The sequence below is a fragment of the Mus caroli genome, chromosome 14 (assembly GCF_900094665.2).
Source record: "Mus caroli chromosome 14, CAROLI_EIJ_v1.1, whole genome shotgun sequence".
Taxonomy (NCBI): domain Eukaryota; kingdom Metazoa; phylum Chordata; class Mammalia; order Rodentia; family Muridae; genus Mus; species Mus caroli.
This window is the reverse complement of record NC_034583.1, coordinates 24874015-24888145: the sequence shown is the minus strand read 5'-3', so window position 1 is coordinate 24888145 and position 14131 is coordinate 24874015. Positions and strand designations below refer to the sequence as shown.

Here is a 14131-nt window from a genome sequence, read left to right as displayed (position 1 = left end):
TGTTCCAGAAAGCAGGCTTTTGTAAAGAATCTAAGACAGCACTCGTCAAATGGTCAAGCGCTGTTTTGTGTTTGAACCATTCCTTAACCTTGTACTTCCCAAAAAGAACTGTAACGTTCTAAATCATTCTTTCATTTTCTACATGAGAGAAAAAAGATCTAAACATTGGCCATGAACACTTTCAATAAGAAGATCATGATGAACTTTCCTGTCTAGAACGCATACCAAACAGTCTTTGGGACCATCCTTCTCGGCTACCAGGTTCAAAGCCTGTTGCTATCGAGAAAATAAGTGAGCCACTGTTACCTGTCACAGAACGCACAATGTTCTTCATGCGTATACATTACCTCAATAAGCCTCATAAAACCATCAAAACTCTCAATCTACAAGCCAGTCTTAGGGAGGCCAGTAAAATATCAGTTTCACAATTCCTTTCCAGCAGGCATGTGTGCCGCTCAAACCCCGCTGCAGTAAACAAACCTTGTCCTGAAACTTCAGGAGATGGGTGGGGTTTTTTTTGTTTTTGTTTTTTTTTTTCATTTCTAGGACTCTAGGAATGTGAGTTGATCAAAATGAGTCAAAACCCTTTGGATTATCTAAAACGTCCACAAAATCCCTGGAAATCCCTCAGGAAAAGGTGGGAGACATAACGGTTACTTTAGAATACAAGCAGTCTCTCATGATACATCTTCGAGCAAACTGAAAAGATGATTCTTAATTGTTAAGTAAGCTTTTCAAAACAATGCTAATGAGGCGCCCCCCACTGTGCAGCGTGGTGAGGTAAGCACCACAGACTGCCTGCCTTCATTATCTTTCACGTGTGCTCTTTCCAAGAAGAGTGGGCTTTTCAGGATTAATTGAAAACATCATGCCCCTTTCTTCCTGAGACCTCACAATATGAAACACCTGGACTATAGACAGCATTTACAGTTGTTCCACACATAAATATTAATCAACTCATACATAATTTTTTTCTGTAAGGAAAAACAAAAACTGCACTGAAAAGCAGTTAGGGGAAACAGAAACAACCATGTGCAGGAATGCAAGCGTAGCAGGAGTGCCTCATCATGAAGGACGCAGGGGCAGGAGGTCACAAGTTCAAGGCCAGCCACGGCTACAGAAGAAGACTCTCAAAAAACCACCACAAATGAGGAGAGCAAAGAAGATGGAACTGATGTAAGCGAAGGTGACATGTTAGTCCCAAGGTGAAGGCCTCTCATATATAAGTCAGGTATGGACTCATCTTCAAATCCGAAGCATCTTGCATCTCTGATTAGAGATGTTCAGTCTGTGTTACTTTTCAAATTCACTTTTCTCAACCTGCTTAAAGCTGCTAAAGTCAACCTCCCTCCAGTAAACTGCCATGTAGATTTGTGATCCCATGCATACGGTCGGCCTGTGGCCCCCTGTCTGTGCCCAGCTATGCTTTGTTGGACATCAAAACATACTACCAGACTATTAACAAGAAAGCCTTTGTTTGCTGGACAGTGGTGGCGCATGCCTTTAATCCTAGCACTTGGGAGGCAGAGGCAGGTGGATTTCTGAGTTCAAGGCCAGCCTGAGCTACAGAGAGTGAGTTCCAGGACAGCCAAGGCTACACAGAGAAACCCTGTCTTGAAAAAAAAAACCAAAAAGAAAAAAGAAAGCCTTTGTTCATATCTGTTTGATAATATGGAGTTACAAGTCAATAATTAAATAAGTTAAAATGAAAGAAATATACATAAGAACATTTGAAAGGGAAAAAAGTCAAACATGTAGCTTCTCACTGCACCATTACCTTTTTGTGGGCATAGGAACCTGTTTCATGCAGAACTGCCACTCTGAATGGAGGCCACCACGTGTGGAATTCCTTCACCCACTGATGCATCACTGTCGTTGGGCAGACAATTATAGTGGGGCCTAGTCCCTCGAACCTGCACCCAAAAGTCCAAGAAGAAAACACAACCATGAAAGACAGTAGAGAAAGTGACCAGCAGCCAACAACAAAAACCTTGCAAGGTTCAAAAAAGAAAATAACCTATGAAAATTTACTGATGCTTTCTTTAAGGAAAAAAGCTACCGAGGTTAACAGTAGGGAAAATCTGTATGAACCCATTCATCGCTTAGTGCATGCAGGAATTAAGAACAAACAGTAAATGGTACACTTGGAAGCCAACATCAATAGTAAAGAAGAAAATAAAAATAAAACAAAACACAACAAAAACTCTTCTCCCTCCCTCCTTGTGTTTCTCACCAGTCCAGATAACAGTGTATCCTAACCAAAGAGCATAACAGCAGCTTCACTTTGTATGAAGATTTCCCAAATGCCAGAGCTTTCAGCCCATGGAATTTCAATATGCCTTTACTGCTCTAGAAAGCATGCATGACAGACACAGTTCAGAAGCTCGCTGGAGCCTCCTCTCACTGACAAGCTGCCTACTTCCCTAAGCAATGGCAACACTATGGAGGAACATCCCAGAGATTGCCCCCTGCAGGGAAGGAAGCTGAGCTGCAGTGCTCACTGAGTCACTCAGAAAGCGTTGAGCAGCATTACTTTATATATAACTCAGAGGGTAATATGACCTAAATAGGCAGGGACAGACGAGGGAGAGTTGAAATATTCCATAGAACACATAGAAACAGGAGCTGGAAGGCAGGTGAAGGCACCTCATCATGGTCTTCCCCTAGCTCCACTGGGAGCAGACATAACTGGCTCCCAGAAAGTTGTATTTTATGGGGTCTTAAGCACTGGTATGCCATAAAACAGTGATCCCTCTGTCTACTGCCCAACAGCACAACGTGCCCCTAAAACTTGCACAAGAAGAAGTGCTTGGCATAGGAAGGAAGAACTCACTGTGCAGGTTAGGAAGCTATTTTTCTTCCTCTCTCCTGCTGTGTGTATGTACGCTATTTGGTGCTTAAGATGAAGCACAAGTCAAACTCTATAGTGATGCCCCCACAGGAATGCATGCCACCTCTCCCTCATGGCTAACCAATCTTAACAACAGAACTATTGTTCAAAGCAGGTCAGATATGGTTCTCTGATCAATCCTCTTGCTCCCCACCGTAAGGCACCTGTACAAGTTTACATCCCTTCTACCCACTAAATCTCTCCACAAGTCACCACCTCTTTCCCTGTACAGTGCAGCCACTTGCATCTCATCCACATTCTAGCATCTTCTAGCACTTTCTGAAAGCAAAATCTGGGTGTCCTGTCCCCTCCAATGGCTGCACACTGCTCTTAGACGAGCATCTACACCTTGGCCTGGACTATGAGACCGTGCATGTCTGGTTCCTGCCTCAGCTGTCTTCCTGCTGATACGGTTAGCACCAGACCCTGGACTCTGCCAGCCTGCACTGTCCCAGACCATATGTAGTGCACTTCTGTCTTCTAGACATTTGCTTCCTTCTTCTTTGGCTCTTCTCTCTCCTGCCGCCACCACCTTATCCTTGAGAGAGCTGGCCCTTCTCACCAGACAAGTAGATGAGCCCTCCGTGGGGTACCCACGCTAAGCCCACTATAATGTACATCATTTCTCTTCAGCTCTTTAGAAGCCGGGACAATCTCTTTATGGTAGGACCTCAGGGCCTAGCCCGCAGCATGTAAAGGATAAATGTGATAATGTGAATGATTTTTAAGCTGACAAATTATGTATAATTTTTATATTCTTATTACAACTTAGGAAATGATTCCTGAACTTAAAAATGTTTAAGATTTCAATCTAAGTCACACAGAGCTTGAGATTTTAAAAACTATCATCTAAAAAATAATTGGTCTAACAGAAAAATAAGATGCTGGCCAACTCTAACTAAAAGCTTTACCCCTACAGTTCAACATGATGAAAAGTCTCAGTCCACTTATGAGCCTTCCACCTCCTGTTGTATAGGGTCACTGTCTCCTGGACCTCAGAGTTGGAACAGAGAATTCAGTGGTCCTAACAAACTCAACCCTTCTCACAGAATTTCCAAGCCATGTTGTCACCAAAGGCAGGGCCCAGTCAGGGTCTTTTACTCTCCCTAGGGAGAGCAGGACTCTGCCCTGGTCCCTGACCCCAGCCCCTACAATAATAGCATTCCTTTTAAAGGATTAAATGTGCCAGGTTCTTTATAGCCTCCAGTGAGAATAAAACCAAGTTGTTATCTATATGCACTTGACAGGGATTAGGAAACAGCCAATCAACAGCTGTCTACAGTGGTTGAAAGCATGCTCCCTCCAAACAAGTTGGAATGTGTATGTACAGCTCTTTGGGTTGTACAGCATTTCCTCTCCTAATAGCACACCTTCTATAACCTGCTATGTGGATGATACGCTTGCTCACTTACGGCTGCTATTTAATCCCAGCTGACCTGCCACCTGGCTCTGCTGTGTCCTTTAATTTCTGTCATTCTTACTGTTAGAAGAGGTTTTCATGCTGAGCTGAAATCCCACAGCTGAGGCAGTCTATTCCTGGACCAAAGAGGGGGCAATCAAATCCATTAACAGGCAAGTGAACCACTTTCTGAGCCTCAATATCACTGAGATGATTCGAAATGGCTAAATGTACTAGTGATTAGCATCAATTACCAAACATGCAATAGCTCCTTTCATCTTTGATTATCATTGATTATTTAATGAATTTAGGACTAGTCAATAGCTCCATGGTCAAATACTACAATTTATGAGTGAAGCGCTAGAGCCTAGGACTTACTGGGAATTACAAAGTGTAACATTTACACTTCTAAGTTTGTTAACTTTTTTAGGACTTTAACTCTTCATTAGAAATTAATTAAATGACAACCAAGTCAAGTATTAATTTTATAACATCTCCCTGTTATAAAATTCAGAGGATACGTCACTATAGGAATGCTCAAGTAAAAAGCCAGTGTGCTCAGCGTCTCCAGAAACACTGCTGCCAGCATCCAGCAGCCACTTCTGCACTCCTGCAACATGCTGCTTTCTCTTCTAAAGACAAACTGTTGTACACCATCCACCAAAACATAAACTAATATAACAAACGACTTTTAAGAGAAGTTTCATGACATCACAGAGACTTGCAGATTCACAATGTTCACAGACCTTGAAACTAGGCCACCTCCTACTGGGACCCCAACATCTGTAGCCAACAATGCAATACTGGCTTACACTTACTTCCTTCCTGTTGCTTTAAGGGCTATTTTTCTTTAAGACATAAGTTCACCTAGTACAGAAGGCCATGACACAATCGTTCTTCACAGCCTACAGTGTGGCTGATACACTGCCATATCCTCACAGCCAGTCCCACCAATAGGATTTTAATAAAGAGGATTTGGGCGCTAGTCCAATATGCCACACTATTTCATTATGGAAAGAGAATATGAGCATTGATAGTTAATTGATTGCAGCTGATGCTCATTAGAAGCCCTACCTTCATCCTTGTAGGATTGTCACCAGTCAAGAAAACATGCTTTAACTTTTATATCAAAACTACACTGCAGGGATGAGTTGAGGTCTCCTCTGCACAGAATATTAAGACTCCACACAAGGTTCATGATAATGGGACAGAAAGAAGAAAGAAATGGGGAAATGAAAAAATTCCAGAAATCACTTAAGGAGAGAAAGCCCTAGAAACATCTGGGACAGTTAGGACATTCTAGCTATCAGAAAACCTCCAAAGAGCTGTAGAGACCAGACCTATTTGGAACAGAAAAGGTTATTTGTAAATGCCAAGTAAAAGTCACAGTCAGGAAAACCTCAGATGCCCATTTTCAGCTGACTTACTTCTTAGGCTAGAACATCTTTATATTTCCAAGCACAATATATTCTAATTTACAGAAGTGTCTGATGGCTGCAGAGGCTCTCCTACTTCACTACAGCTTTCCTGGACTGGCACACAATGTTTAGTTTTTAAAATCTTTTAACAGGTTTCCTTCTCCTACAGGAGACTTTGAAAACTATGTAGGGGTGAGAGATGACTCAATAGTTAAGAGCACACACTGCTTTTACAGAGGACCCGAGTTCAGTTCCCAGCACCCACTCACATCTTCCAGCTATGACTCCAGCTCCAGGGGATCCAGCATCCTCTTCGGGATTCCACAGGTACTTGCAGTCATACACACATACTTCCAACATATATGTACAGGCACATGCACAAACAGACATACTAAAAATGAATCTTTTTTTTAAAAAAATCTGAAAACTTCAAACATTCCTCACAAGAAGTGCTGGCCTATTAACTGAGCAAAAGTAATACATTTAAAAAAAATAGTAACAAATAAAATCTGGCCAGGATCCTTGGGAGACTCAATAATAGCCTTTAGTTGCAGGGGTTTAGATACATATCTGGTTCTCTACTACATATTTTTGTGACACTTCCTTAAAATGTGGGCAATAATGTTCTGCAGTTGCTGACTTTCAACACATCAACACTATTTCAAAAATATCTGCAAACTGCATACAGAGAGTGCCTCAAGTCATAGGACACAGATCCACTTGGTAACTCCATCACTGCTTATTAGGTAAACCTGCTAGAACATATCTTTGTCCAAGATCAAACATCCTATGTCATTTATCTCACAACATTGTTACCAATATAGATTTCCATAAGATAATTTACAACTTAAGCCAGGTAAATGCTCACAGGTCTTTTATTACAAGAGCAAACATTTCAGTGCTCCCTGCAAACAGAGTAAATGCTCATTCTTCTGTCTACACTTTCTGGAAGTCATTCAGGTGCTGAACTTGGGAAGGGAGTCTAAAACATCCTGAGCAGACTAAGTCATTTCACTCCAAGAGATTGAGCACACCTCTAAATGCTACCCAACACACAGACTTAGAGTACGAAACCGTAGAGGAAGGCTTCTTCAAAGCTCCAACTTTGCCCAGGAGCAGACTCATCCTTACTGTAATACTCACCTGGTCTCCTGCCAGAACAAATATTTTAATGTAAAATTTAATAAATGGGACTAAAGGTATTATGTCTAATTTAAAATTCCATATTGTGTAAACTATTGATATTAACATAATTGAGTTTGTAAACAATCCATTTGCAAGAGCTAACCTTAGACATTGTATTGACCCAAAATATCTAGTGGGGCCCATCTGCAAAATGAAGCATCAACGCCTGGAATTCATTACAAGTGTTACATGTTTAATTTCTCCTGCCCTACAGCTCCATTGTCTCGTAAAATTTTTCCTTTGATGTCCCCCACTAAAAGAATTAAAGGAATATTGTAATTGAAATGTCATCAATAATTCACAAGACCCTCCTCCACAGCAATCCATCTGATGAAATATTAATTGAGCTCCACAGACTGACAGTCTGCAGAGGAGCACTTGCCTGTAATTTGAACCGCGAGTCCTGATCTTGCTGTAGCTCAGACCTGCCAAGAAGGCAATTATCTGGATGGTCTTGCCCAATCCCATTTCGTCTCCCAGAATTCCTCCTGCCTGCTGGCAGTGCAATTCCCACAGCCACCTAACACCTGTCTGCTGATACCTACAACGACAAAACACCAACAAGGAAAGAGAATGGCAAACAGTGGGTAACACAGACTGTAATACAAAGTCCTCATGAATTAGTCATCTGGTTAGGTTCTGGTCCAGTCAGAGAAGCCTCCCGCATGCGTGTTTTATATGACTGTTATATTTATAAGGCCATACATTTTTGATCACTTAGGCATAAAAATCATAATTTTTTGTTATAGAATGTTAACACATTTCTAATTAAACTGATAGATGGGGTAATTAGAACTATTTATTCGTTTTCAACATTAGCTATAGCTTGATTAACAAGCATAAACTTACTAGCTCTGACTCACTTTCTGCAAAATAAGAATCGCAAATATTCTAAGTATATAAAGGTCTATAAGTTTTTCTACAAAAAAAAAAAGAAGTGTTACATTTTTTTCAATCTAAATAGCATCAAAAAAGCACAGAAGAGACCACCACAGCTTATAGCTTACATAATTGTAAAGTCACTTTGTAATCATATTATCTTTTACTAGGGAAAATTCAATTAAAATTTAAGGCCATAAGCAAGTATGAGTAATAGAATCGTTGTTAAAATTAGTGTGTAACAGATGATTCTGTTGCACAATTAACAGATGTAAAAAAAGAACTATTTATAAAGGACAAACAGCACAATAGGTCTTTTAGTATTTCAAAGCACTCAAGGATTTTAACAAAAGTTACAAGGCCAGGACTATAAAATTTTAAATAAGGATTTTAAGTAAATAAAACAGTATCTCCCTTTCCCCTCTCAAAAAAAAAAAAAAAATCCAACTGGTATTTTCCTTTCTTTAGCATTTTACACACTCAACCCTGGAAACCTCTAAGGTCTGTTTTGTGTTTAAGTAATAAAACAAAAATATTTTCAGTAGTGAATAATGACCTGATACCATAGAATGGTATGAAGATTATCTGCCAAATTAAAAAAACATAAGCAAAACCCACTTATGATAAAAGCCAAAGGACAATCCGCCCATAGAAAACACCAAAGCTACGGCTGTTCCCACAGTACGAGAAGGTAGGCTCATCACTCCAACTTTACTGCCTACTGAGATAATGTTCTGAGATGGGCCTGTCTGTAGCTGCAGGACGCGGGCTAGGGCAGAATTCCAGGAGTTCCAGGTCTGCCTTGAAACAAGGGAGGGAGGGAGATAAGGAACAGACAGACACACAGTCAGACAAATGAGCCCATCTCATTGCAGACCTTGGTTCTTGGTGAGCTGCTACTTAACTCCTTTCAGTAGATGTGCCATTATTTTCTCTCAGTATTAAGTCAATTAAGTGTGAATCTGGTGGTAACATCATTGCTCATGTGTAAGAAAAATTCTGAGACACTTACTGCTTATTAGTTTGACTAATTATAATAAATACACTTTGGAGAAAGAATTAAAAAATCAAAACCCAATTAAGTATAAAAATAAGACAATTTGAAAAGTCCCATAAACGCATCGCATGCCCTGGGACCACAATGACTCCCACTGAACAAACATATCTGCAGGGAGGCTCTGGACTAGGCAGGCTCCAGGGGGTGTTGGTGGCATATTTTATAGGAAGGAAAAGGCTCAGGAAAAGAGGGAGGGGTTGGGGAGGAGAGTGACATACAAACAAAGTTGAAATCCAGAACTATATGACTCCAAAGTGACCCCATTTTGGAAAAATCTAGCAGAGCAGTCCTGAAGCAGGGATAATTTGCTCCCTTGGGCCATTTGGCAATATCAACAGACATTTTTTTTTTCAAGTGGCAAAAAACAATTAGGACCTAGTGAACAGAAGTCAGAGATGCTATTCATCCTATAAAACTACGGTCAGTCCCTTTTACAGAAAATAGACTGCCCAGCATGCCAAGGCTCAGTTAGTCTTGACTTGGAAGAAAATCTGGCTTTACGTACCCATAATCCTAACACATAAGGGGCTAAGGCAGGAGGCTTGCAAGTTTTGACCACCCTAGACTACATGATAATACCATGTCTCAAAAGAATAAAAATTAAAAATAAAGAAAACAAAACAAAATAGACTGTTTGCACTCACAGTCCAGAATGGCTGGATTCTAGGCACTGGCCTTGTCCTATCAAAGCAGAGACGCCATGGGAGCAGCTCCAAGCAGGCCCAGGATCTCCTAGCAACCACCATGAAATCAATCCACCCAACACAGGGCCAACACTCTTCTTTCCCTTGGGTCCAAATTTTATTAAAATGGTAAGAATTCAGAAACCAGCAACTGAGGAATTAGGAAAGGACACTAGATTCCATGTGACCCTGGAGAATCAGCAACAGTGGGCCAGGTGTTTTGCCATCTCCTACCTAAAACCCCAAGGGTCAGAAGGTGCACAATGGGCTGTTTACACAAGGTGAGAAGTAATACAGAAATAACTGAAGGAGAAATAGTTACAAAGCAGCCCAGGAACTGAATCTCACCAGCCAGAGACTGTACAAAGCCTGGGTAAGGAGCTAGCTCCCCCAACCCACACCATAAATAGGACCTCAAACTTCAGTGGAAGACTATTCATTGACAATGGAAGTGTGCTCACCCTGGTCAGCAGGGTGTATGGTGAGTAAGGACGGAAGACCTGAGCTCTGGAGATCTAGGCTCTGGCTCCTGAGCCAGTGAAGGCCCTGGGTTTTATTGCTTTCCATTCTGAGTCGTATACACCATAAAACAACCACACAGTTAAAATGAAAACGGGTTAGAATCTAGTTCTCAAAATCCTTGAGAAGCATTATACATTTTACTCTTTAGGAAGTTAAATGGTATTTTTAAATTATTGTACAACAGCAAGGAAATTACTAAACTCTCTTCTCCCCAAGGGACCGAAGCATCAGATAATAACCACACAGAAGTGTTGGATCTTGGCATTGTCACACTAACCCAGGATTGCATTTACTAGCTTAGTGGAGGGTAAGGTCAAAACAAATTGAAGTTTTTCATAAGGTTGTTAAATTATACAGATGAATACATTTGCTGGGCAAACTTTCAAAACTGAAATTTAGAAGTTAAACATTATCTTGCAGAAAATAGCACTTAAATGGAAAACTGTGCCTCCTGACTCCCTGGGGTACAGATATGCCCTGTTAATTCAATTTCACTGAATGTAGTAAATAGAATAAAAAATATATCCACAACTTAGCAGTAAACTGGCTTGGCTAAAACTTAATCATAAAAAAGGCAGAGATCAGGGCTGGAAAGATGGCTCCAGAGGTCCTGAGTTCAATTCCCAGCAACCACATTGTGGTTCACGACCATCTGTAATGGGATCTGATGCCCTCTTCTAGTGTGTCTGAAGACAGTGACAGTGTACTCACATACATAAAATAAATAAATCTTTAAAAAAAAAAAAAAAAAGAGGCAGAGATGAGAGGCTGGAGAGAGCTCAGCAGTTAGTAATACTTGCTGCTCTTGCAGAGGACCTGGGTGTGGTTTCCAGCACCTGCACAGCAGCTCACCACCCACTAGAACTCAGTTCCAGGGCACCTGGCCCCCTCTTCTGGCCTCTGTGGGCACTGCATGCAGACAGCATACATATAGGCAAAGAATCCACATACATAATTAACTTTTTAAAAACACAGTCTCTATCTATCCTCCATTTTCTTACAGTAGAAAATATGAAATCTAGTATTATTTTTTTTAAGATTTATTTATTGATTATATGTAAGTACACTGTAGCTGTCTTCAGACACTCCAGAAGAGGGAGTCAGATCTTGTTACGGATGGTTGTGAGCCACCATGTGGTTGCTGGGATTTGAACTCCGGACCTTCGGAAGAGCAGTCGGGTGCTCTTACCCACTGAGCCATCTCACCAGCCCCTAGTATTATTTATAAAGTATTTTAAATTATTTTTGTAGATACAAACCAGAATTTTTCCAGAAAGTCATAATTGAGAAAAATTTAGAACACTAATAAGCATGTATTTATATTAATTATAATAAAGTTAACAGCCAATATACTGACTCTTACATACACTTAATAAAGCAAAGTTTGATGCTGTTACCTGTGAAATTGCTTTGCTAGAAAATCTGACACTTATACTAAACTATGCATTCAACTCGACTCCTGCCAGCTCACTTTGATCAGCAGCAGCCTGTCCTTGTGAAATCACCTTCAGTATAATTTGGTATTTCTCTTTGCTAGTACAATATGGACACTATTTCACTTGTTCCTTAATAAACAATTTTGTCAGAGAAAATAAAAAGGCTTGCCAATAAGTGTAATCTTTATTTACCTTTCTATAGTTCCTTTTCACTGGGAGCAGAACCAACCATTTGCCTTCTGAGCTATGAACTGGCTTGTCTGCAGAAATGACCAGAAACGGCTTTCCTCTTCCTCTAGTCAGACCACCCAACCATGCCACTTCAGTTAGGACCTGGTTTTGCTATGTGCTTAATGAGATAAATATCTACTCTTTACTGCCCCACCCCAAATGCTTCCAATCCAGAAAGCCATTACAACTGGACATAAAATTGTAATGTGGGGATGCTGAGTGGTAGTGCACTTGCCTCCATGAGCAAAGCTCTGGATTCCATCCTCCAACACAATAATCTAATAAATAAATATTATTTGTAGGTCTTGATCTCACCTGACGTCTCTCAGGATCACAGTGCTTATTGTGTATATATGCACACCACACAAGCATAAATAAGCTCTTTGAGAAGAAATATGAAGAGCATGCTATTTTTAAGTAGATACCTTCCATACGTTTAGGGCATGGCTGACAGCTGAATTAATCTATACAGGACATTAAACTTCATCTTCTCACAGAAAGAAGTTTACTGCTCTATGAATTGATGATATGAAAAGGAAAGAAGCTGTCTAATGGCTCACTTCCTCTGCACAGCTAAAGCCTCTGAAAGTGAGGAGACTGGAAATGCCCCTGGTGTGCGTATTCACCACGCAAGTCCTGCCCAGTCATACATACCAAGCATGCGTCCATTAGGCAGCTTCCGGTCATCAGAGCACTCAGCCATTTACACAGGGAACTTAAGTCAGCTTCCAACACCAACTCGATCCTCGAGGTGTTGTCTGTGTCTTACCTTTTGACATTATGTAGAAAGATGTCCACATAAAATATTCAGATGCACACTTGGTCACTTCAAAAATATTATCCCTTAGGTACGAGACAAGGCCCTCAGAAATCAATCAACAATTCTGTTTCCACACAGAACTAAAAATAACAAGCTCCTCCAAGGTTTGATTTTAATATCTGTAACACCTCTTCTTGATTTTAAAATATAAATCTTCTTAAATAAATTAATCTAATTCTTAAAATGAGAGGTTTGGCGACTTAAAATTACTAAGAGCAAAAACATAATTTGATGCAGAGGCTTTTAAATGCGTTGCTTTTAGTCTACTGAGACAAGTCCATACAGATTCATCAGTTTACAAACATACCCAATGCGCACCTTAGTCAATTTATTATCATCTAATTTTAATGAACAGCATGTGGCTAAAATTTCATTTGACAGCATCTGGATTTGCAATAAATTGCTGCAAGTACCTTCAGGGCCCACAGGTAACTACTTGTAATTCCTAAATGTTAATCTGTCCACAACAGCTCGATGACAAACAGAACAACAGAACAAATGGCACGTACTTAAAGAGCTTTTTGAACAGAAAACCCGGCACTTTGAAACCTTCGTCAAATTCGGCATCACTCTCCTCAGAATCATCTTCAAGCTTCAGGCGTTTCTCTTTGTCCTGCAGCCTCAGCCTGTTCCACCTCCTACCGTGAAAAACAAATTCCATTTCCATTAGTTCGATTATAAGACGATGAAAAGAGACAGCTCTAGACTATGCACTGGAAAGGAACAGGCGAACCAGAACGGCCGTTCAGGCTTCTATGCCATCACTACCCAACACTAACATCTACGAACCAACTCTGTCTCGTGCCCCCTCGAGTCAATTCTTACTTGAATTATTACAGCTACTCGACAAAGATTCCTCTACCTCTCATTTCATTATCAACACCAGTCACTCCTCTTCAGCACACCCTAAGGGGAAACTCCTCTACAAGCTTCGAAGATACATGACTTTCATCCCAGAACAGACTCAGGAAATTTTCAATATTAACTGAGCATTTTCAAAATGGTAATACAGTTTAACAAGAGCATATTGTATTTAGAACTGGTATTTCTCTGCTGAAAATAATAGTCAGAGGATAAAAACACATTACTTTGAAAAAAAAAACAATTTTTGTTCAAAATTGCTATAACAGGTAATTTTTCTAATTACTCAACTTAAGAGGATCAGCAGTGCCAGGCACTGACAATCATCACTTAGAAAGAATGTGATATAGACACATAAACTTAAACTGAAAGGAAAGATGAACATTGGCATTTCAGAAGCATGATGTTGTGTTTGTTTTACAGACAGTAACAAGCTATGAAGTCCTGCAACACACCACAGCCATATGAAGGATGCAGCCATTTAACTAGACTAACTCATCCCTACAACTATAATGAACACTGCTGTTGTGAGTAAAAAGAAAAACAATTACCAGAGTAAATAACCTTGGATTCCAGTACTTAAAGAAGTTCTGACTTTCTTAGCATGCATACACTGACATTCTCAATGTTACAACGTGGTAGAAATGGAAGCAAGCCTGACTACTGATAACTGCCTCCCTCCAACCAAAAGCTTGAACACAAGAGCAGTGCACACAGGCTTACCTTCTAATGACTATGCAAGAGGAGCAG

General features: G+C 40.3%; 1 protein-coding gene across 4 annotated transcripts in view; it reads right to left on the bottom strand.

The window, feature by feature from the left end:
- The window catches only part of Ercc6 (ERCC excision repair 6, chromatin remodeling factor), a 65074-nt gene that overhangs the window by 24316 nt on the left and 26627 nt on the right, over positions 1-14131 (bottom strand). For all 4 annotated transcript variants that reach the window (XM_021182209.1, XM_021182211.1, XM_021182210.2 and 1 more), the window contains 3 exons: positions 13030-13158; positions 7275-7433; positions 1778-1913 (listed from right to left, as the gene is read on the bottom strand). In XM_021182209.1, coding sequence (XP_021037868.1) covers positions 1778-1913; positions 7275-7433; positions 13030-13158 — 424 coding nt within the window. The remainder of the gene's footprint in view (positions 1-1777; positions 1914-7274; positions 7434-13029; positions 13159-14131) is intronic.